The sequence below is a fragment of the Lycorma delicatula genome, chromosome 4, assembly GCF_047948215.1.
Source record: "Lycorma delicatula isolate Av1 chromosome 4, ASM4794821v1, whole genome shotgun sequence".
Classification (NCBI taxonomy): domain Eukaryota; kingdom Metazoa; phylum Arthropoda; class Insecta; order Hemiptera; family Fulgoridae; genus Lycorma; species Lycorma delicatula.
Genome location: NC_134458.1, coordinates 213,602,278 through 213,628,551, shown reverse-complemented (window position 1 = coordinate 213,628,551; position 26,274 = coordinate 213,602,278). Strand labels below are relative to the sequence as shown.

At 31.0% G+C, this 26,274-nt stretch overlaps 1 protein-coding gene across 3 annotated transcripts in view; it reads left to right on the top strand.

Annotated features, from left to right (window-relative positions):
- The window catches only part of nmo (serine/threonine-protein kinase nemo), a 262,878-nt gene that overhangs the window by 185,850 nt on the left and 50,754 nt on the right, over positions 1-26,274 (top strand). For all 3 annotated transcript variants that reach the window (XR_012755996.1, XM_075362115.1, XM_075362116.1), the window contains exon 3: positions 15,424-15,479. Coding sequence is in view for 2 of the 3 variants with exons in the window: in XM_075362115.1 (XP_075218230.1) it covers positions 15,424-15,479 (56 nt within the window). In the remaining variant the exon portion in view is untranslated. The remainder of the gene's footprint in view (positions 1-15,423; positions 15,480-26,274) is intronic.

Sequence of the window (26,274 nt, the reverse complement as noted above, 5' to 3'; positions counted from 1 at the left end):
TAGCCTTTATAGAACTAAATATCGCCTTCATTTCGGTGGGTTTAGCGTGAAGATGTGCGGTGGTATATTCGGTTCAGTGAGGAAGAAATGGGAAACCATCTTACCTTTTACTTTCCCTGGAAAGCCTAGGCCGTTTTTTTCGGGACCGATTGTCATCAGACGCCTACAACCGTTCCGATATGGAATACATCTATATATTATTAGTTTTTAGTGTTTTCCATTACCCGGTTTTTTATTCTCTATTCGTATATTAACTGAATTCTTAACACAAATAATTTTAGTGTTATGTGATTATACCGTAATTGTTTTTTTAATTGCCAATTTCTTAGGTTTAATATAATGTTTTATTTACTTACAGTTATTGATATTTAGGATTAAAGTTTCCTAGGCTATTGTTAAATCTTTGTTTTAGTTGTTTTCTTTCATACTTGATTTTGTATGGTTTTCTTATTCTGTTCATGATCTATGCCCCTTTTATTCAGCAACGATTTTCATTTTACGTATAAATATATGCGGATATACTCGTATTTAAATAATCCTTCACTGCTGTGTTTACCTCCCAAAACAAAATATTTTATCTTGACTTCAATTTGGTTCCCTAAATTCATACAATTTTTTTAAACATATTAGGTACGTATAAGTTGTATGTTTTTGAAAGGTTTTCTTTTTAAAATTTCGTTTTTGTATTGATTATTTCGTTTTGGAGGTACACGGTGTAAGTTACTGTTTTGAATGGTATTTTATTAAATTGATGGAAATTGCTGATATTTCATAGATATCCCCTTTTCACCTCCACTTTCGCTAGTGTTGTCTCCCTCTTTCTCTCACTCAATCTCTCTCTTTCTTTCTCTCCTCTCTCTCTCTCTCTCTCTCTCTCTCTCTCTCTCTCTCTCTCTCTCTCTCTCTCTCTCTCTCTATCTATCTATCTATCTATCTATCTATCTACCTATCTATCTTTCCACCCATTCATGCGCGCGTGTATGTTAGTTTGTCCCGTTTCAACGAATGACCTACTTTTCATTGTTCTTTCTTATTCTGTTTAAATGAGCGTTCTGTTTCTCTTTTTCCTTCAGAAGCCATGCAATCTTTTCATCTTTTGCTTTATGCAATTCTGTTTCTGCCTTGTGGTTTTCGCCACGTTTCTGTGTAATTATTATTATCATCATTATCGTTACCATCGTTGAAATATTACTACACATTCGCTTCAGATCTTGTCGGGTCACACATTATTTCTTATATTTGTAATATTCTATAGGTAGTTGATGTATATCTTGCATTATAATTATGCATTTTTTAACCTTCACTACAATATGATTATCGTTGTGTAAGTAGTTAAATTCCTTTTCTAAAATTTCGAGTAAAATTTAAAAAAAGGAATATTTTGATCGATTTACGATTCGTAATCGTAATTTCGGATTAGAACACAGTTTGAAGTTTTAATTTATAACGGTGTGTTTTACTCCTTAAGAGGAACGAGAAATTTGGTCGAGATTTTGTCGGTAAATAAAAATTTAATTATGGGAACTTCGATTTTGTTTTCCAGATCATTATAGTAAATCTGATGCAGAATAACAACATATACGCATATTTTAGGATGTGACCACTGTACACTTTTTGTCAACGTGAGCGGTAAAAAAGTTTCTGAATGCCCATACTTTATTTATTTTTTTATTCACGAAGTCTTTTGGCACGCGAAATTTTAAATCTGCATTTACTAATTAGAATGTGATTTTTCCCTCCAAGTTGAAAAATCAAGTCGAGGATAAAATATTTAAATCTGTATTAAAAAAATTATCCCTCTAGCGCATAAAAAATATTGATAAAAGCTTTTAAAAGTTTAGAACGATTTTTATCCACCTGTGGTTGTAGGCAAGAGTATTTTTTCAGTCCTTTGTTGTTTCTTTCTATTCAAAAATCTGTATTCATACGTAATTGTAAAGCCCGCTTATTTACACAGTAGTAAATAGTTTTTCTTCCCTATATGGTTAAACGGTTGAGATTTCTATTTAAAAGATTTCTATTTTCTACAAATGTTTTTATTCCTAAAAGGCGCCTGTCTAGGTTAGATTAACAAAAAACTAGAAAAAATTTTTGAAAATGTAATGGTTATTTTTTCAATATTGTGAAATTCCGTTCATATTACAATTTTTCAATTCTTCCACATTTTTGGAATAACGTTATTTCTCATTTTTAGATAGATTACTTTTTAATATCAGTGTACCAGATTTCAATCTTCGTAAGGAATATGAAACCTTCTTTATAAAATCTTTACTTTTTTTTTTCAGAAACAGAATATCGTTCCAATTATAATTTGACATTGATGCTGTCTAGTGTAAGACTTGTCTAAACCAGCTTTGGTCATTGCGAATACATCTCTATTTAAAATTAACAATGACAAAAATTTAACAATAACTTTCTCTAGTTAACAATAAATCTACTTCCTACTGAACGGATTTCACCCTGATCGTATTCTATCACAAAACGTCTACAGTAATAATTGGTGTAACCTACAATTATTGTGATATTCTCTCAGCGTTAAACGGATTTCTTTTGTCTTTTGTTCCCTGTTTTTATTTTAAATGGCAAATTGTTCTATTTTTATCATATCCTTGGGATTTAACCTATTTAGAATAGATTCAATCAATTTCCCAATTCATTATTTACTTGTTAATTTATTTATTATATGATAAATATTTTTTTTTTAAAATTGGCTAGTCAAACTCGTGTTCCTTCACTTTACAAAGGGATGGAAAGTCAGGAATATAAGATATTTCACGAAGAAGAACAGAAGAATTTCAGAATTCGTTCAACAAATGAAAAAAAGATCATATAGACATAATTCCGAAAATGCTCGTTAGCTAGTAAGAGCTTGCGAAAAGTTTCACCATGATTTCTGGTTCAAGGGTAAAATGAAACCATATCGAAATACTTGGAACTTAAATTAAAGGGATAGATTTGGTGGTTTTATATGGATCTTGATCTAAAAAATAAAATAAAAATTGTCTCGGAACGGTATACCTACTAATTTTTTAGAAAATATTGTAAAAAAAAAAAATGGTGTCGCAAAACACAATTTTTTAGACATTAACAAATAAGCAAATAAAATTTTGCGAAAAAAATGTTTTGGAGAATTTAATTCTGAAAAGATTTACGTTAAGCATTGTCTGCTGAACATGAAGAAGCGTTCTAAGAAATCTTTTATTAAAAACAAAACGGACCGAAACGTGGCAGAAAAATACTGTATTATAATTTTAAACCAATTAAGAATTTTTGTAAATTTACTTAAAAACGAAACACTTCCGTATTTACGTTTGTATGAAATGTTTTCTTTATTCTTACTTGTAAAATATGTCCTGAGATTTATTCCCTTTTTTCCTGATATACTCTGTATATAAATGTTAGTTAATTGTCCAAAATACTTCATTTTTCAACGTTTTTTTTTTTTATATAGAAATTTAATTATCCATTTTTTTAGACTGTGCCAATTTGTTTGTGTTTTATATCAAAATATCTGAATAATTTCAAGATTTGACTTAGGGACCTCTGTTAATACTTTGAATCAAAATTTTTTCCGGTATTGTAAACAAATAACAGATGTGTTGTGTTGTTTCTCCTGCTAACAAATGAAAGATTAAAATCATAAAACGTTTTAATTTTTTTCTATGTCAATGAGGAGCTTTGCGATTCTATTTTTGTTATTCACTCCTTTAGGATAGACTGTTAGTTGTAGAATATTAGATTAGGATAGAATATTAGTTATAAATATCTATCGAGTAAAATTAAAAAAAGAAAATCTACAAATAACTTACGTAGGAAAGAATTATTCTAATTTTAATCTTGAGTTCTTTTCAATTTATAGAATAGTATTGATAACAAGTAATTTGAAGACGTTACTGTATAGTACATGACAGTAATGATGTTACTTTTAGTTATAATTGTATTGATTTAATCTCTTTTATTGCTGTATTAGAAATCATAATATTTTCTCTCTCCCCTACTCATTTCCGTTAAGGGCTTACGAGGTATCTCTAATAACCTTTACTGGAAATTTTATTATAGGAATATTTAAACGAAAATTATTGTATTGCGTATACAGCCTCTACCGTAAAATACCTTTATATTATTTGTGTTATGCGGACATTTATATATCAAGTAAATATTACGTAGGCAGTTTTAATCGTTTCTTGGTAAAAAATACAATATTATACAGTATTTCGAAATACGAACCGGAAGGTTTATAAAAGAGAGAGAAAAAACAAGGTCAAAAGTAGGCTGTACCGCATCATAATATTACGGAAAGTTTATAGATTTGTATTATGTATCGATTCTATGTTTATTACCCTAGTTGTTATAAAAAATAAATCATATTGTAAACTTCAGTGAAATTACATTTTGTATTTTTGCTTGATCATGACATTAACTCTAATAATTTTTCACGTCAAATATATTTCACGATTATAAATAAACCCGTGGTAAAATGTTAATTTTGATAATTATTAACTAAAAAAATAAATACGAGTAAATAAAAACCATTTATTTAGGAGGTGTGTTTTAGAAAATCTCTAAAATGTTTAACTATCTTGTTATAGATCCCTCTTAAAAACTCTTTAATGAGTATAAGAAGTGCATATTATACGTGCTTTGGGGATTTATGTCAAAATAATTTTAATATTGAAAGTTGCTGATATTCAACTTCTGTTCTTAAGATCCATAAAGTGATTTTTTTATTTTTTTTTATTTATAAATCAGCTGATATTAATCGGTGTTTATATGTCATAATTTATTGGTTCAGCTGAGAAGATACAGAAAATCACCTATCTCCTTTTTGTCTTGAGTAAGCCTTACATGTTATTTTTGAGGCTGATTTTACTGCTTTTTAAAAAAGTAACTTTTGTTTCACGTCAGGTTAGCAAGCTTCGCTTTTTCTGGCTGCTAGCAGATAAAGCGAAGTAATATTAAATCACTCTTGAGTTCGATTTAAGTGGCCGAATTTTATTTTTATATTACTAAAATCGTCAAGGTTAGTGTATATTAAGATAAACGAATCAACTTGAAACAGAGTGGAGCTGAAAATTTTTAATTTGTGGTTTTCCTGAAATTGCTTCGTTAAATCGAATGCATAATATTATTGGTATAAAGCCGATTAAAATTTAAAAGGAAAGCAAACTGGCAATTAATTTGCTGAATTTTCTTGATGTTTGTTTTTATTTTATTTTATTTTTTCTACTTCTAATTCGTACTTTCAATCTGTGAACAATAAGCAACCAACTCATGATCCAGTGAGATGAGGGTGAAATGTATGACAAATGCATGACTTGTAGTCTTGTACAGACTCAGGCCAACCGTTCCTGAGATGTGTAGTTAATTGAACCTCTACCATCAAAGTACGGCGGTATCCACTCCCTAGTGTACAAATCCGTATATAAGTAGTATGTCACAAGTTCATCCAACGGGTGATGTTTTTTAGAGGTAGAAATTGAATTACAGTAATAAATGGAGATGTTTGTACCCTTACGACTTTATGTATTATATCACTTAGTATTCATTTTTCTTTTCTTTTGAAAATAAAAAAATAAAACAATGTATCCATATTTATTTTTGTCTCTAAATAGTTATTATTTGAAAAATTGCCGACAAATAAAAAAAAACGACCAAATTGGGCAAGCACGATAAGAAAAAAAGATTAGTTACTCAACAGTAAACAGGGCTTTTTTTAGAATTAGTTTATGATCGCTTCACTTGGCGTAAATTCGAGTTATGTTAAAAAACAGACAAAAAGGGTATTTTTCTTTCTTTTGAAAATAAATTACAATAATGATGAAACTGCATACGTTGGCAACAAAAAAAAAAAAAAAAGGCGGGGAATAAAGTTGTAATAAATACGTTCTTCTTAATTTTTTTTATCAAACAAATTCTTCAAACACATCGGCAAGTTAGTAAAAACTATTTCTCAATTCTTCATGCTAAGTCAAAATTCTTATGTACAACAGGCTGAGACAATCGCCTCAAGTAAGAGTTTCAATAGTCTCAGTTTGAACCGCGTAGATCTACCTGGTCCCATAACTGAAACTGTAATATAAATCCTGGCTTAAGACGCAAATCACCTACAAAAATAGTACGACTATTCTAAAATAATAACAAGAAACCCTTGTCAAGTTATCGGGAAACCATGGAGTGAAGCGATTACGTGTTATTTCTTCACCGTACTGTATCATCATGCCAAGACGACAAAATGCAGATGATATTCGAACAAGTAAAATTACTAAAAGGCCTGTAGTGTAATGAACATCATAACTCTGAAAGAAAATAACAAATGGTGGTACCTACTGAGTCTCAGATAGTGCTTTATATGCGTCACAGCCATAAGACTTGGGCAGATAATCAGGCTAGAGGTTATTGTTCCCCAATCTGTCAAAGAAATAACAATTAACCGCTCGTCTCGGGAATGGTCGGCCTGATTCTGTACAAGTCTTCACCATTTTTACATGTCATACATATCATTCTCATCACACTGGGCCGTGGGAGGTTGCTTATTGTTCACTAGTTGGTCAGATTACAACTTACACATTAGGAAAATAAAAATAATATTTATTTTAATGTAAATCCAGTAAAATGTTACAAACATTTAACGCTATATGTGTATGTGCATGTGAATCTTATTTAATATATACTAAGGTACCGTGAAATTCATTTACGAACATACCATGTGACAATTTTATTGTGATATTAGAACAAATTTACCTATTTACAGAATTTTAAAAGTTATCATTGATCTTTCATTTCTAATCGCATCCATCTAGAATTATTTTTCATAATTATTTTTTACATTATGTTGACGATGAACAACCTAGTTCGGTGCACGGCTCAGATGTTTTGTCGATAACAATCGCATTAAATGAGCAACGTCATACCCATTGAATTTCACCTTCCCACATTGAAATTACGTCATGTTTCATAACGTTTATAAATCTTCGTACCTATTTTAATATATATTTATGAATTAATACGACTTTATGATCACCGTGGAGTTTTAGTCTTTCTTCCCGTAGCGCCTCAGTTTTTCATCCCGAAATTCCGGTTAGTACGCCATTTTTCCAAACAAAAAAATTTCATTCCCTATTCCCTCGCATAAGCTTCAAGCTTATGTTGGCGAATTAAAAAATAAATAAATAATATATTTTAGTATATGTTGGGAATATACACAAAATATCATTTGGTTGCAAACCGATTATTATCTGTATATTACTTATATATCGCTGTTTTTGCTTCTCTAAATTTCTGGCTCGTGGATATTTCCTATAGTATTGGATAATGAACTACGCGTTCTTATTATTGTAGATTTTCTCTTCGTTACAGAACCTAATGAATTAATTAATTAACATCGTAGAAGCTTTGAAGTTTGTACATGGGAATATGGAAATGGAATTTTTTTGCGTGCCTGACCGGGATTCGAACGCGGGACCCCCGGATGAAAGGCCCAGACGCTACCCTTTCCCACGGAGATCGGCAACATAAGTGTTAACATAAAATTTTGCTACAACATAATCGATTCAGATTCTTCCAGTTAGTAATTCTTAATAAAAGTTCACATGTGCGTGTAATAATAGCTTAGGTTAAGAAGAGATATTATTATTGAGGCTTGAAAATCAATCCTACGTGATCAGAAAAAAACGATTTCAATAAAATATTACCTGAACGGTAATTTCCGGAGGCTAAACAGGAAAAAGAAAGGAAATGTAATTACTCATAACGATGTGTTTTTGTTTTATCTAAATCATTTTATTTTACCGGATGTAGATTCCTAGTCAAAAGAAAGCAGTTTGTATTACGATTCTGTACTGAATGATTAACGTATATGTTTAATGATTACATCATTATCAATCTGAAATCTTAAAATCAGTGTACGATGCGCAGGCTATTTTTGCAACCGTCATTTCGGACAAATGGTACGCGTGGTACGCGGGTGTATACGGTTTGTTGTATTCTATACTCTTCGTCTATATTATGGCTCCTTTGTCTGTAACTAAAGTTATGTTTTAGCGGTTTGTGTATATTTACTTTCTTTACTATTTGCTTTTGCAATTCCGTTTTCTTCAAGCTTCAATGATTTTATTACCAGATAAAACATCGATATATTGGTAACACGTAACACCTCATTAACCTTCGTGTCTTTTTTTATGTGTTGTCTGCTGTTCATGGTATACACTAAAATAACCTGTTTAAGATTTTTTTCTATTAGTTTATCGGTACTCGTACATTGAACTTTGTAGTAAGTTAGGATATAATATTCGTGTAATCCGACAATGAAAAATAAATTGGCTGTAATGTGTTGTGATATATGTTTTTATCGTGCGGTGATTTTTTTTCGATATAGTAATTATTTGTATTACTCGTTAATAATTAGTGGGTAATAATAAAAGATAATAATAAATTAAGTCTTAAAGAAACAGTCAGTATAATTGTAGTGTAAACGAAGTACATACACGAATAGTCGACGGGAAGGTAGAGGAAGCGGCTTGAGAGTTGACATTAAAGTATAAAACATGTTACTAGCCTTTCTACATACGTCGGATATGGTTATGTTTATAATAAAATGTTAATTCATGGCGATCTAATATTTAGAAAATGATTGTAGCTAACTGAACAATTCTCCATATAGATAAAACTATTTATTTTTTTTTAAATTATGTACAAATAAGGGGTTTGATCGGTATTCTTTTTTGTATCTCTTAACCTTAATTACTACCATACCCGCTGATTTTTTCTAATTCCTTATTTTATAGAGGTAAATGTTTCTCTAGTGTTGGGGCAATGGTAAGTTAATGTGACTTATCAATAAGCTTACTAACTTAGTAAGGTAAAAGTTGTCTTCTAGATTACTTATGTGCAAGATCTTTCTTTAATCAAAAACTTGAGATAACAAATACTCCCGAATTCCTGATAACGTTGCTTCATGCTTGGTAATAGCATTCATGCTTCATGCTTGGTTAATGTCATTCCTTATTTTAGTTTTTATTAAAAATAACTTTTCTCGTCTTTTCTTTTGCGAAGGGCTTTTTTCGTACGGGTGGGATATATATATATATGTACATTTTTTAAAACCAAAAAAATTATAACTTATAAAATCGGTGTCAGATTATCAGATTAAGAATTTTTTTTAAACCATGTATTTATTTGTTGCTATCCAAATAGAGGTGCAACAAATAGATTTTTAGCTCCGTTTATAGATATCATGTTATAAACACGATTCACTCTATAAACTTGACAAGTGAAAATAAATGACAGTTATGATTTATTAAGTAATTTGGTACCGACTTCATAATATCAAATTGCTTTTGAGGAAAAGTGAGGACTGCATTATAATTATTTACTTTTTGATTTGTTTTGTTAAGTATATTTTATTTTTACTTCCTTATACGAAGTACAGGGAAGTACTGTAATCGTGAAAAATTTCGGTTTTTAGATTTCAACGGAAATATCCATTTTGACAATCCCTGAATCCATTTGACTAGTTTCGGCGTGTCGTCTGTACTTACGTACGTATGTATCTCGCATAACTCAAAAATGATTTGCCGTAGAATGTTGAAATTTTGGATTTAGGATTGTTGTAACATCTAATTGAACACCTCCCCTTTTGATTGCAATCGACTGAATCAAAAAATTTGGATTTTGGACTTTTTCTTAACTGCAGTAATAAGCTCTCATTGACACCTTTTCAATGATATTCATCATAAGTGGTACTTATTTTCATTGGTTCCAGAGTTATAGCCCAATAATATGTTAATTAATGAAGTATTTGGATCTTATCAGGGGAAAGCACATCGGCGAGAATCCGACTTCATTCCTTTTTTTTAAGGTTTTTTTTTTGTAATTTAAATATATTGATTTATCAATACCGTATTTATTCGAGTACTCTCCGCACTTTTTTTCTTGGAATTGTAGAGAGAAAATAAGGGTGCGGGGCTTAACTTGAAACATAGCCTTTAACCAGGATAATTTATGTAAAGTAAACGTTTTCTTAGAAGTACCTAAATTCAGTCGCATAAATATAGTTATATTAGGCTTTCTTTTATCAACACCGGATGCCGCTTATACAGAATACATCCTTAATTATTAACATTCTGTTCATATTATCGATAGGAACGAAGTTACGGTATTTGTATAAAACTGATTCATTCTGTATAGGCTGCATCCGGTTCTAATGACACTACAGTTACAGTATCAGTTACCCATCGCCGTCTTGTCTATTCGCCATAGTCATTGTATTGTTTATATATGTGGACGGTTATGTGGATTTTATCTGTTTAGTTTATTTTGTAAAGTTTAATACGGTGATTTATTTTAATTACGGCATTAAAATGAGTACAAAAGGACAGCGTCTACGATCTTTTACAGTAAATGAAAAACTGCGCGTTATAGAAGAGGCTGAAAAAATTCGAAATCGGGCGGCAGGAAGAAAATTTGACGTAGATGAAAGCTGCATTCGAGACTGGCGTAAGAAGAAACAACTTCTGGTGAAAGGCACTGGTAATAAAAGGCTTTTCGTGGCTTCAAACCAAAATACACAGACAGAAAATAATTGTATGACTTCGTTATGGAGAAAAGGAAATGCGGTTATGCTGTCGCGACAGAAATGTGGCTTTCATATGCTCGTGAAATTGCTAAATTATTGAATAAAGTTGATTTTAAAGCAAGCCGTGGATGGATAACACGATTTTTTTGCACGAAATGATTTGTCAATAAGACGAAAGACGACCCTTTCTCAACAACTTCCAGACGCTTATGGACAAAAAATATTACATTTTCACAAATACATAATAAATCTTAGAAAAGATAGAGGCTGTTTGCTTTCTCAAATAGGAAACGCTGATCAAACCCCCGTATATTTTGAAATGCCATTTGACAAAACCGTAAACAAAAAAGGTGAAAAAAGTGTTACGATTCGCACGGGTGGTAATGAAAAACAAAGGTGTAGTGTTATGCTTTGCATTATTTCTGATGGATCAAAATTACCTCTGTACATTGGTTTTAAAAGAAAAACTCTTCCTACCGTACAGGTAAATGGAGTTATTCAGGTTATTCAGGTTGGATGGACGAAACCTTAATTTTAGATCGGATCAGGTGTGGATGGCAAAAGCGATCTGGAGATTTACTTAATAAAAAAAAATACCGGTATGCTAGTAATGAATAGTTATCGAGGGAATCCGACTGTTAAAGTAAAAGACATTTTAAAAAAGGGTATGACTGACCAAGTAATAATTCCAGGCGGATTGACATCTCTATTGCAACCACTAAATGTCTGCATTAAACCGTTCAGATCTGCATTAAAAAAACTGTACAGTAAATGGATGGCTGATGAAAATTTCTTTCTCACGGCTACAGGAAGAATCAAACGCCTAGATTTGTATTTGGATAAGAGATGCTTGGAAAGGTATTTCCACGGAATTAGTAAGGAAAAGTTTAAAAAAATGCGGAATATCTAATGAACTTGATGGTAATGAAGACGATCACATTTGGCAGAGCGACGTGGAGACTACCCGGTAAGTCTTCTACAGACATTGACAGTTATTAATTAAATATAAAATCCCATATTAAAAAGTGTATTGAAATGATCCTTTTCAACATGATACTTTCTTTTCGTTTATTGGTCTACTGATTCTGAACTCAACTACTACTTACGGTAATTAATTATTATTGTAATATTAATATTGTAATTTGAATGAAAGAATTAAATGCTTTACTTTCTGAATATTTTCCTATTGTATTTTTTTATCATATCTGTTGCACTTTAAAATACCGATGTATACTCGATTCTTTTTTTAGCTTTTCGGTCCAGAAAATCGTGGTGCGGGGTACTCGAATAAATACGGTAATTATTAACCTGTGATTGTAAAAGACTTTTACAATAAATAATAATTCAATAATAAATTTAAAATGAAAAATAATGTAATAAAATATATATATATATATTTTATTACATTATTTTTAGGAGTACAAGGAAGTCATGTGGTGTCCACATCAGATTTTTTAAAAAACAGTATCATTAATGTGAATGACGTATGTTTATTTGTTGCTAAGCAATCGGATCGGTTGTGTTGTTTGGTAAACTCGCGTTTAACTAACTTTTCTGTTACTTTAATTTTCTTTCCATATATATGTTGTATTGTTTGACTTTGATAAGCACATTTACAAACTTGGGCAAAATTGATTATAAAAAAGATTTTTATTTTTGTTGAAAATCTCCCTATTTTTGTTTTTGGTATTATACAATAATATAATTTTATTTGTTACGTTTATTTTGGTTAAATATGAATATAATCTGGTTTCGAATCGCAGCATTTTTCAAGAGATTTATTTAAAAGTGTATTTTTTTTTTAACAAACGATAGGGGAAATAGCACTTATAAATCAGATAGCAGGGTTGCGGAAAGAAAATTCTTCTGTTTTATTTTCTTTTCTTATTACACCTTTATTTTCGCTTGGCGTTTGTTTTATTCTTTACGTGTTTCTTTGCCTTCTTGTCTTTTTGAACTTGCTCCAGCCATTCTTATTTACAGCTTCCCATGCTCTTCCGTAAAAGTATCTCCCGTTCGTTTTCATTTTTTTTCCCATCTTACCTGCATTGATATTTTCTCCTCAAGTTAACAAACTTTATAAATTTATCGTGCGTTTCTGTAAAGTTTGTTTTCAATGTACCTCTTATATTTTAATTTATTAATAGAGTTTAAGGTTGTCGCCTGCTTTTTTGCCTTGGTTATCTGTCATGTGACGGGTGAAAATTCTTTATTCTCTCTCGCCTGTCATAATTTTGTCTTTCAGGCCTTTATATAATTATTATGAAGGTGCAATAATGATGTGGCACTTCAATAAAATTTTCTTATTATTATATTACAAAATTTTTATTAATATTTTCACTTTTCATAACTAATTACATATGCTTATAATATTTATGTTTATACTTAAATCATTATTTTGGTTGGATTCATATCGGTGTTCCTTCAGAACACCGATAAATTATTATAACGTTTCGTAAAATCGATACAGTAATGAGGCCGGGTTTCAATTCACAATTCTTAACAACATTAATATAAAACGCGTGTATTTTATTAACTTATGTATGCTCTCATGTAGATTATTTTGCATTTCAACATAATGACCTTACAATCATCTTTTAGACGTTGCATCATTTTTTAAATCTTAAGTTTTTTTTTACCTACATCCGATTGTTTTTATTATGTCCCTTTTTGAAATTATTAAAGAAAGTTACGCGATACGTATATTTCTGTTAAAAGTAAAATTACACCGCATTCAGTAAATGATTTAATAATTTTGCAGGCCCTTTGATATGAGGTAGCTTTGTTTAGATAACCCCTCTATTTTTTAAATATATCTAGCGTATTACATTTTAGATTTGACAAAGATGTCGATGAGAAACTAACACAAAAAAGAGGTCGGGTGATAGAAGTGAGAAACCGTTAGCGTTTGTGTTTAACTATCACGCTTAGGTCTCGATTTGAGACTTTTAGTGGGAAAATTCAAGAGATAACTTTTTCTGATAATCGACCTCGCTCTGACGGTTACGTGCCATAAATTACACCTGAACGATAAGGTTGTTTATTTAGGAACTCTGTATTAATTTCTGATGGAGAAGCAATATTTTGCAAGATATGTTTCAGTTAGCCAGTGAAAAATTTTGATCGATAATATGCTGGTATCATGCGGGTAAAAATTTACTTAACGGGATTGTGGGCGGAATGGGTGACCGCTGCCTGAAAGAGATTTTGAGTCGAGTATTTCTTTTGGCGGGCTTATTTGTTTCGTACTGCTGTTTCTCCAGGATCATCCTTTCTACTATTCTTGATTCTCGTTTCCATTTTAGGTTCTGTTGGCCTGATTAAGGAATCTATATTGAGGATGCCGGGATCTGCAAACCCGTTGATGCATCCTTGATTTGATCGGTGGGTAAAGGTTATATGGGGATCGAACTAGGACCTTCGCAAATTAGCTAAATTGCCTATCGGATAAACCCGAACTTCGTAATTAATTTCTCATTAAATACGATTAATAAAATATCTTAATATTTCATCAATCCTAAAATCGTTTTTATCAAAAGAAAGTTGTTATTTTGCTACAAAGAACATTCTTCTGCTTAAGTCAAACAGTAGAGTTTCTTTTAAATAAAATATTTCTTTTAGCTCTTGTAGAAAAGTTTCACTCAGTTTTACGAACAAAATCATGTTTCCTGTTAAAAAACTTTTCATATTATCCCCAATCGGTTTGGAAATATTTTTCGGAGAGTTTTTTTTACATTAATCCATTAAAACAAATAATATAAGAGTATATCGTGGTTGGTTTATGAGAATTTGCTACACGATTGGATTTATTCGTTAACATATACGGAAAGTAAGTTGCTGCTCATTTGAACTATTTTTTATCATTTCTAAAAATGTCGGATTCCCTCAGCCAGTTACCGCATGCTTCTCTGAACTATTTTTCTGACATCACTCATTTACTTTTCTCTTCTCTCGGGCCATTCCTATAACATGAAATTATATAAAGAAATATTTTGAAGTTTTTCTAAAGTCATCTGTGGTCTGAATACGATTATATGAATTATTGATAATCAGGTAGAGGGGCTGTTTCTTTAAGGGATTTGCATCATTTTCCTTCGGAATTTACTCGTATAGGTTCTTTTGCCTTCATCTGCTTTCGAAACCGTTGACAGAATTTGATCGATTGCCTAGTCGTGCCCTGTCACAGCATCGTTAAAGAATGTACGACGGTAGTTAAATAGTGCGACTCGCTTTAGAGGTACCCTTACACTTAATACCGTCGCATCGGTTCGGGATTGCATATTTAGCATGAGCTTTTATTCGCAACTAACTTCTATATGTGAGCAGCACCGTACACTGTTAGCCACCTGTAACCTGTTTTGTAGTCGAGGCTCGTCCAGGGTTCTAAACATTTTTTTTATTAAATCAGCAGATTGTTTATACATCAAAAACTGTATGGGGAAACTAATTTATTAATTTATTTATGAAAAACAAGGATCACTGGTTTTATTCCACGGAGGTTTCGTGCGCGCGAGTGAATAAGAGAGAAATTAGATCGTAATGCGGTTGGAAAAGAAGCGGAGTACTGAGCTAGTACTGTGGGCGCATAGCAATCTCACTCCTTTCAGCTTGTAAAAACATTTTTTCATTCAGTGGTTTTCATTCAAAATAAACATGCTGGTACGAGTAACCTTGGGTAGAATCAATCCATAAAAGTAAGTAGATTTCAAACCAGGGTTTTATATTCCTTACAAGACCATTCTTTCGGATTTTATGCGTATATGTATATATGTATGTATTTTTAAATATATTATAAAAATACATTTAAAAAAATGTTAATTAATTGATACATTATTTAATTTTTGTTTCAGGTCCTTTCTGCGTTGGATATACTACAGCCTCCTCATATAGACTTTTTCCAAGAAATGTATCCTTTCAATTTTTATATATTAAATTTATCGAATAACTTTAAGTAATGTAGTACTTAAAGGAGATAGCCATTTTTATAAATTTGATATAATTTGGCTTCTCCTTAGAAAATTAACTTTAAATGTAATGGATATATTTTATTTATAATGTATAAAAGAAATTACATTATTTTTGTGAAATAAACTTACTTAACTTTTTTTACAAGTTAAAACGAATTTACTTGTGTATATTTCAAAACTATAAAGTCAGTTATAAACTGAAAAATAAATAAAAACTAACTGTAAAGGAGGTATTGGAAATGTATCCTATTATAAAAGAAAGTTTACAATAAAAATAAATTACAAATAGGGTGCAAAAAATATAATTTTAGAAGATAATACCTTAGCGTTGTTACAAAAAACGAACCGTATGGAGATATTATTATTCACAAAAATACTGTTTTCTTCCTGTAATTATTATAACAATACCCGATTTTTGTGTGAAGATCCTTAGTAAAAAGGAAGATGTTTTTTGTTCCACTAAAACATTAATTTTTCAATTTATTTTTGGGGTTAAAGTTATTGAAAATAAACGGGGGCCCGTTTTTTCATTCTGGTCGATTAGAAATCGCTAACGGTTAAACAAGTTAAAGTTTTTAAACATTATTTTCCTACATGAATACCAAACAGTTGTATTTTTTTGTGAAAATTTAGATTTTTATAGGATGAGCGGGTTAGACTACAGATTCTGTCAAATAGATAGACGATGCTTTGACTTGCGTACCGTTTTATATGAAATTCTAGAAATTTAACATTATTATTATTATTTTTATATTTTGAATATTTTTTTTCATATAAGGAGAAAAAAATGTAAATTTTTACCTTAAAAAATGACTACGTTAATACAAACTACCCCTGATCTTTACTAAATTATGTAGACATATATGTCGCTATCAAAGGAGTATGAAAGAAGGTAAAATTGTGTGCGATCTCTTTCGACGTGATTCTCTTACGTGGAATAACTACGACCTATGAATTTATAATTATAATTTTTAGAATGAATTTTTTTGTTTATTATTCATTAAAATTTCATTTTTAAAATGTTCAATCGATTTATTTTATTTAAATTTATGTAAACGCACAATTTTTACAATTGTTATCTACGAATGGTGGTAATGTTGGTGTACAAGATGATATGTTCGGAGATCATTATCTAGCAATTAGATTCCGGTTTGTCGTTTATTATTGAAATAAAATAATGACCTTGATCTTAAATTTAAGTTTTAATTTTCATCTTATTTTAAATTTAATTTTTTCACGTAGAACATTTCTTTTTAATTTTTTTTATTTTGTCATTTCTCTGTGGATTTTTGCGTATCGCCCCGGTCTTGGTTTATCCTAGACGTAATGGTGTTTCGTTCGGCCATGACATTCCTTTTATAACGAAAAACACGTTTTTTTTTAGGTTTGAAGTTAATAACGTTGTTAAATAACTAATAAATGCGTAAATTTTATTATCGAAATTTGTAGTGAATTTAATTCTGAGAAAATTGATGTAATAAAGTCTATGAAAAACATAAATCGACTTTTATTATTAAAAATTAAACTTAGCAGATAAATGTTATGTATTTGTAAAAATTAAAAACCCGTAAAAGTTCCAAACCGTAAAGTATTTTGTAGAATCTTTAATAATGTTTGTGAGAATGGTACGTTTCCCAGCGCTCAGTTTCAGCTGAACGTCAACCGGTAACGTGGTGATGAAAGAGAAAATAATTCTTCAGGTGGTACGGCTTAGTCCTACAACGAGCACGCGAAGAATTTTTGCACGACTCAACATTCCGCAAAGTACAATACGAGGACATTACATGCCCACGGACTGCGTCCTTATCATGATCAGAAGGTTCAGCACCTCCAGCTTGGTGATCGTGTAGGCGACTATAGTTTTGTTTACGGGTTAGCAATAATTACCACTAAATTCCGCTCATATTATTTTCGGACGAACCTACTTTTACCCGCATTGGCATAAACAACACACGGAATTCACAAGGTGAACCACCAACTTTACCGTTGTTATAATGCTTAAAAATTTCAATATGACCTCATCTCACCGGGGGAACTGAAATCCAGGTGAAATTTTTCGCTAGCCTTAATTCGATAACAAAGCGTTTTCGGACATATGTTTGTATGAATTATTTCAGTTTCCTTCTGAATCACTGCGCGCGCGCATATTTATAATCTGCATTGATAAGCATTTGTATTTGACAATTAATGACAATTAAATTAAAAATTATTTTAATTTTATTTATTGAACTGTTTGTTTTATAGATTATCAGTTTGTTTTCTTTAAATCAATCATCGTATTTCCATTATTTAAATTTGTTTACTTTTTATTAATTTGATATTTATTTCATGGTGATCAATACAGACGTTTTGGAGTTGCAGGGGCACGAATAAGCTTACAAACTATCCTCACACAAATCCTTCTTTTGTCCTAATTTGATAATAACAAAAAAATCGACTATGGAAATAATAATCTTAATTCGATCTTTATCTGATTATGTAAAAAATCTATTTTAAAAGAAGATAGAGAAATTATTTAATTTTTGATTGAAATTTTTTTTACAATAAAAATCGGTTTTAGATACTTCATAAATATTGTATATTTAAATGTTATGTTTAGTTTTTTTCGTTGTTGTATTTGAATTGTCGCTCACAGGATATAGAGACGACGAAGTTGATATCTTATTCATGAGAATCAACGTTGCCGTTATTTAATTAAAGTGCCACAAACAGTATATTCATATAAGATTACCCTCCTTTCTTAGTACGTTAAAAACGTCGAATTAATCATATCTCTGTTATCTTAAAAGACTGCCTCTATCGGGCATTATTTTTTTACACTTCTTTCGAGTATATGGTATTTTTTATTCATTTTCTAATTTTAAAAATCAGTCTTCTTGTTAAAATTTTGTTAGATTAAAAATCCCATTTTTTAGAAACTTTATTATAAGTTTCAAGGATATTTTCTCAATTTAAGATAGAATTCCCGTTGAAATATCCACCGTTAACTCTCATTCCATTCACGCAAGCGGAATCGCTAGCAATCCTGCTTGTCAATATATATATATAGAATTAATTTTACACGAATAAGTTACGGTAGATGCATTTGCATGCACTTATATCTTGTTAATGTTCACATATTTCTCCGCTTTATAATAACATCTTGTTAGTTGAACTTAAGTCATTGGAATTATCGAGAATTTACTACAGTTGTTAATGGATACATATTATATACTATATTTTAAAACATTAACACGCACATGCGCATGGCTATTAATCACGCGCATCTTGTCACAAATTAATCAATGTAACCATCCAAGTTGACCTAACAAACTAATTCTACATATATATATATATATATATATATATATATATGTAGAGAGAGAGAGCTACGTGATGCTCCAGGATTTTAATTTTTCCAATTTATTTCTTGAGATTAAATCATTTTTTGCATTACATTTGGATATTAAAATGGATTCCTTTAACTTTCAGATTGACAAATAACGAGAGGAAATAATTTTAGTAAGTTCGGTAAGATAAGTAGAACATGGGGGTTTCATTTTTTCTTAGAGGACGAAATTTTTAAAGTAAAACTGAATAATTTTCAAAACTTTAAAAATAGTTTTAAGGAATTTGTCGTGTGTGGGCAACCCGATTTATAATATTAATACTGCTGTAGAAATCTTTAAAAAAAATATCGATTAAATATATCGATTAAATTCTTCTTTTTTTTGTTCTATGATTTATATTCCCCATACAACAGCGTTATTTACACAAAGATGATTGGAAAATTTACAGTAAAAATCAAATATTCTCCAATAAGAGATAAAAAACAAGTTGTTATTTTCAGGAATGTTCACGAGGTGGAAAAAGAGAGGCGAAAAAGAGTAAAAATGATCTTAAAAGAAAAAGCGTGTAACTGAAACTCAAAATTTTACCGGAATTAGAAAGGAATATAGATGGACGAAGTAAAGGCATCTACTTAAAGGGCAGATAGCTCATTTCTAATGATCAAAGTTTCGCATTTTGAGTTTGAGTCTAGTGTATTTTTTTGTAATTAAAATCAAATTATGTATTAAATTGAATTAACAGAATAATTATTTGAAACCAAGTAGGTTGCAAACGATTCTAAATTGTATAAACTTTTTATTCATACGTATTTTTAGTTGCCCGTTTAAAAATATGGTTAAACGCTCTGTGTGGAGAATATAAAACGGAACAAAAAAAAAGAATTAATAGATTTTTGAAGAGTACAAAATTAAAAATTTTTGCAGCATTATTAATAATATAAATCGGGTGACATACACGACAAATCCAATTCAACACTTTAAAGTTTTAAAAGTATCAATTTCAATTTTAAACATTTCGTCCTGCAAGAAAACATGAAGTGTCCCATATGCTACCGATCAATCAACTTACTAAATTTATATCCTCTCATTCTTTGTCAATGTGAAAGTTAAAGAAATCCATTTTAATATCCGCACGTAATGCAAAGAATGACTTAATCTCAATACATCACGTAGTTATATATATATATATATATATATATATATGTGTGTGTGTGTGTGTGTGTGTGTGTGTTTGTTAGGTCAACTTGGATGATTACGTTTATTAATTTGTGACAAGATGCGCGTGATTAAAAGCCATGAGCATATGTGTGTTCATGTTTTAAACCTTATATGGTTTGTAAATCCGAAAAAATTAAACGATATTAATATCTTAGTTGCATTTTTGTTTGCGATTTTGTGTTGTTACATTTATTTAGGTATTATAACGTCGGTTGAATTTTTTATAATTATTTACCGATTACTAAATTGTGTATGACACTGAAGGAGCCTGCAACGCTTAGTTTTCATGCCTAGCAATACGTATCCAGAGTTTAATTAAAAGATTTTTGCTTAAAAAAGTATGATAATAGTATTTATTGTCAAATTCCTATTACTACAACGAAAATAAATGTTAAAAATTTCCAAATCAAGTGAGTTTCCGTTTTCAAATACAGGGAATCTCAGAAACGAGTTTTTAGGTCTGACGTACAATAACTTCGTTAAATTTTCAGTAAACAAATATAATTTTGCCACAAAATTTGTTGAGAAGTCTAACAAATTGTACGTAAGTAACTTTAAACTAACTCGAAGAACAGTTTAAAATATCTGAAAACAGCAGTTATTTCAGTACTGAAAAATATCTAGCGACTAAATTTATTATTAAATTAAATCTAAGAAATGAAATAAGACGATAGTTTAAAAATATTAAAAAACAATAATTTATTTATAAATAATTTTGAAAAAATAAATGTTTAAATTTTTCAGCATGTCCTGGTTTCTCCTCATTTTTATCTAGAAGTTAGGAATTAATTGAATATAAAGTTTACGAAATGGATCGAGCGAGACGATCCTTGAAGTTTTTCTTTCGTTTTTATTTATAGAACATGTGAAATTTTTTCCGTTTCTTCTCGTGAAGCCTGTGTATAAAGCCTGTAGTGATACTAGACACATTATATTTAAGAAATTGTATAGATTTATGGATAACGTTGCTAAAAGTGCGATGTAAAATAAAAAGTGAAATTCTGTTACAACTATTCATCGTCATGGTAGTGGTACCGCTTGTACGGAAGTAAAGTTTGGACTATCCGCGCCAACGACTACCAACGGATTCAGACTGCAAAGATTAGATTTTTAAGATTTATGTACGGCTGTCCAACAGATTATGTAGTACCAGCTGTTGATATTAAGCAAAACTTATTCTTGATGTGAAGCCCATAAACTATATAGAATATCGTAATAAAAAAAAGTTCAATGAAATCGCTTTTAAGAATGGTATAAGGTTGTAATCCAGCAATTATATTTACCTGTCATCATGTAGGTCATCTTAATGATACACAGTGTTGATGGACTATTAAAAAGATTATTATTTTTTAATTCAGCTGTGACAGCTGCCAACCCATAAGATTGTAGGCGGATTGATACGAGATAAAAGTCATTCGTGAAACTGATATAGTCATTCTTAATATAAAATAAGGTACTTTTTTCTGAATCCGACAGCCAGTTTTAAAATTTTTTTTAACCTAATACTTGTAAAATACCTTGTTATAAGCATTATACGCAAAGCATTATTTCTTATAATTATAAACAAAATATAATCTAACCAAACTTAACCTAGACTGCTTTACATGTCAATCCATAAGAAACATTGAGATCGGAACTGTAAAACAAAAACATTAAATTTTTTCTTACTAAACTGTTGTTCAGAAATTTATCTAATCGATCCGTAATTTATTCACGTAAGCGGTATTTTTAATCGGAAGCTGCAAGAATTTTTAATTTGTATTCAGGTTAGTTGTCAAGTTCCATATTCAAATAGTTAAAGGCAGTTTTTTTTTTATTCGCGGCCTTTTAATAGCCTAACTTTTGCTACGTCGTTGCTGAAACGTTCTTAGAATTTTCTTAGAAGATTCCATTTACCAAATGCGTATTAAACTTATTTCTAATATCTTTAGGACATCGAGGAACAATATAACTCAACCCTTTTTAGAAAAAAAGGAAAGCACAAATTCCCCTTTCACAAAAATGTTATTTTTTTAAGTCCGAACAATTTAGTGTGGCAAGATCCTTGTTATTACAATACAAATACATCTCGATAACCCGTTTTTCAACTTAACCCCCAGTGACATTCAAGAATTTTTAAGATCAGGAAACGAACTTGACGAATTTTTCCTTGAACTCTTCTTTTCTTTTTAACCGTTGTCATCGGTCTGCATACATTTTGCGCTCAAAAATTCCTATTCATTTGAGTAACAGGAGACATTTAAATGGCATATCCGGAATGTAAGAAGGATTGTTTAGAACCTTTAATTGAAACTTTTACAACTGTTACGCCGTTTTTGATAAACTGAGAACGCGGGTTATCGTGGAGGAGAACACCCCCGTAGTGAGCAGGCCACGCCTACGACTGTTTACGGCGGGATAATTTTTACAAGGTTTCGCAGTATCTTTCTGGGTTAATGGTTTCCCTTCGAATCAGATGGTCAATTAAAAGAATTCCTCTCCGGTCCGAAAAATGTAGGTAATAACAGATGTGCGCCCAGATCTTGCTTCATGTTCGTTTACTCGTCTTCCTTGAATAATCGATACTTCTTTTCTTTTTTTTTCCTGTTTAGCCTCCGGTAACTACCGTTTAGATAATACTTCAGAGGATGAATGAGGATGATATGTATGAGTGTAATTGAAGTGTAGTCTTGTACATTCTCAGTTCGACCATTGCTGAGATGTGTGGTTAATTGAAACCCAACCACCAAAGAACACCGGTATCCACGATCTAGTATTCAAATCCGTGCAAAAATAACTGGCTTTACTAGGACTTGAACGCTGTAACTCTCGACTTCCAAATCAGCTGATTTGGGAAGACGCGTTAACCAGTAGACCAACTCGGTGGGTTTGAATAATCGATACTGTTTTCCTCGATCGTTACACCATCACATTTTAACAACCTGTCGATAAATTTCAGCCGAACGAATTGCTGACGGAACTGTGATACTAGTTGTAAGTTTTTGTTTATTCAGTTTTTTGTGTACTGTCACTTATTTGTTTAGAAAAATAGCTCCCAATTACCGAGAAAGACTATTGGACATGGTTTTAAATGCTACTGTAAAGTAACAGTCTGATGCATTCTAGAGCTTGGAGTTAGGCTTTATTTAGGCATTATTTAAACGGGAAGATTTTACATGGTAATACAATATGGAAATATTGTAGCGCATACAAAATTCCAAGCTGAACTGAATTCGATCCAGGGTCTTTTCCGGATGAAAGACATTACCACCGACTGTGGAGGTCAATGCTTTTGGTTTTATTACAATATTTACAAATGCTTAATTTTTATTTATACGGTAAAAAATTTTAACGTATTTAGTATTTTTTTACGCCTCCAGTCGTTTTCGATTACAATAATAATTTAGGATGTTAAAATATTATGTTTGGAAAATTATACGAGATGTAGCCGTGACTTTATAATTAACCTTACTGATGCGAGTCCTATCAGCAAAAAAAAAGATAGATTCCTTATGACCTATTTGACTTATTTTCAAAATAAAACAAAAATCTGTTCGATGAAAGTAATTTTAAACGTTCTCTCTGCAAGCATCGACGTGGTGATAAAATCCCGGTTTTCCCTCTCCAAATGCCACGCCTGAAATGAGATCACTTCTGTAATCCATCTTGTCATTGAAATGTTCGCGTTAGGAAGTGTATTGTTACGTAGAGATGCATTTATCGGGTCTAAGTTTGATGCGCCGGCCGGCAACTGACCGAGTCGTATTATTTTATTTAGTCTGTTTTTTTTTTGCTTAAAAAAATTATTAAACTTTTAATTATTTCTATCGATTTATGTTGTAATTTTATTATTACGAATGTTTGTTTTACTAATTTGACAATTCTTTCTTTTAATGAATTAATTCATTATCAGTATACGTACGTGACGAAGGACACACCCCTTATACTAAAGTTAGATAGACCAGGTGTTGGGTTCGTTAGTGATAGGGTAGGGGTTACAACGATCGACCTCTACCACCACCGAGTTACCATGGTTACTATGGTAACCACCAGTCACAGTAAGTAGAATGAGGCGTTGGTTGAACATCGTGAGAGTGAGCTTGCCGCGAGCTCATAGTGCGATAGAGCGTCCGCCCGCCCGCTGTACTCGTCTGCCCACCTCGTCCCTCGATCTCCGTTCTGTCCGTTCGTTGCCTTAGTTGCTAATTGCACGCTGTAATGCATGTGACACGTGACAGTCCCGCCTTCTCTGTACCCTCCTCTCGTTCTTTCTCTTGAACCTTTGCACCTTCTTTTTCAACCCTTAAACTGTACCTTGGAATCAATCTCCCAGAATCTTAGGTTCTCAGTAATATTTTTTCGTTTTTTAACATTTCGAAAAAAATCCACTTTTTGAACCAAAAATTTTCATTTTGATTATTTATTAATATTAAAAGCTAAAAGATTTTTAACTTTGATAATTAATTTTTCTATATTAACTATATTACCAATGTCTATAAGTAAAAGTGAAATTTACTTATAGACATTGGTAATCGATTCGATATCCAGTAATTTCTATTAACAGACCGTTTATATCTATTCCCATCATTGTTTTCATAACCCGCCGGCTTGGTCTAGTGTTAAAACTCATCGTTGATGAGTTTTCGGAGTCGAGAGTTCTCAGGCTTGAATCCAAATAAATGCAGTTGCTTTTGTTCGGTTTTAAATACTACATCGTGGATACCGGTGTTCTTTGGTGGTAGGGTTTCCATCAACCGCATGTCTCAGGTGTGGTCGGCCTGAGTCTGTAAAAGACTGACTACACCTCTTTCGCAATTACGAACAAGGGACGCGGATGTCTACGGCCCTCGTATACAGAAAGCTGCATGGGTTATTTGGAGACTTCCGGAATATTCATAAGAATATAAATAATTTTTTCACTATTAATAATTAAAATAAAAGTATAAATTTAGAAGTAGTTCGTAGAAAAAAATCTGTCATTAGAATATAAATTTTGTATTAAATAGTTAATAACTTGTACGATCAACTGATTATTATTAATAGTGTTTTAAAGATTAATTTTTTGTTTAGTAAATGCGTAAATTAAAGAAAAATAGGAAAAACAACATTTATGAAGTAATGAAGGAATGAAAAATTGAAATCCGACCTCCTCCGTGGCTGATTAGGCAGCGTCTCGGCATTTCGTCGGGAGGGTCCCGGGTTCGAATCCCGATCAGACATTTTAAAGTGGTATTAAGGTTTTCTTTTAAAAAATTGACTAATTTTATATAAGTTTTTTCCAGTAAGTTATTGTGTAAAAACAAACCGTTAAAAAGTTATGTGGAAAATTATAAGAAAACATAATTTTTTTATCTTATATGACCTGAGACAGGTCCCTTGCCCCATATCCATATTCATTTTCTTCTATATCCAACTAAACTTTTGATTTATTAATATTCATATTTCCTTTTATATTGTCTATAATTTTTCATCTTTATCTGCCTCTCTTTGCGACTTTACTGGTTCTTTTATATCGGTTTTAATCGATCCTTCTCCTTTCATGATGTTCAGACCGATTAGCTTTTCTATTCTGATTATTTTCTATTCCCGTTCACTCTCCTTAATAACCTTTTCATTGTTTATTCTGTTTTGTCTGTTTTAATCTTCTCCAATCTCTTTTATGCCCGCATTTCATGGAATGAAATATTTTAACCCGTGCAGAAATCCAAAACGGAACACTTCACTAGATGCTTCTTGAAGCCCGACTCCATCGTACTAGCTAATAACTGTTCCCTCCCCCATCAAACGCTTTTTATTAGTTTTTATTTGTTGTTTAGTAGTTGTTAATTTTTATTTAATTTCACTTTTGCAATCTTCAGTTAACATCGTGCCTGAATACCTGTGCTATTCGATTTTTTCAATTTTTCCTTCTTTTGTATAGGTATTATTTATTGGTTTATTGTTGTCTCCTATCCTCGTTACTGTTTTGTTTTATTAACATTAATTTTCATATAATATTCTGCTATAATATTCACCTAAATTTGAAATCGTCTTATGAGTATATTGTGTTTTTTCTCCATAAAAACACCATTTCATTGAAAAATTTATACAATTTATTCTACTTTCGCTGATTCCTTCGTAGTTTTGTAGAGCCATTTTTTTTTGTTAAGGTTTTATTTTTTTATCATTACTTAACTAGGTTGGGGAAAAGCAGCGGATCAGAGTTCAA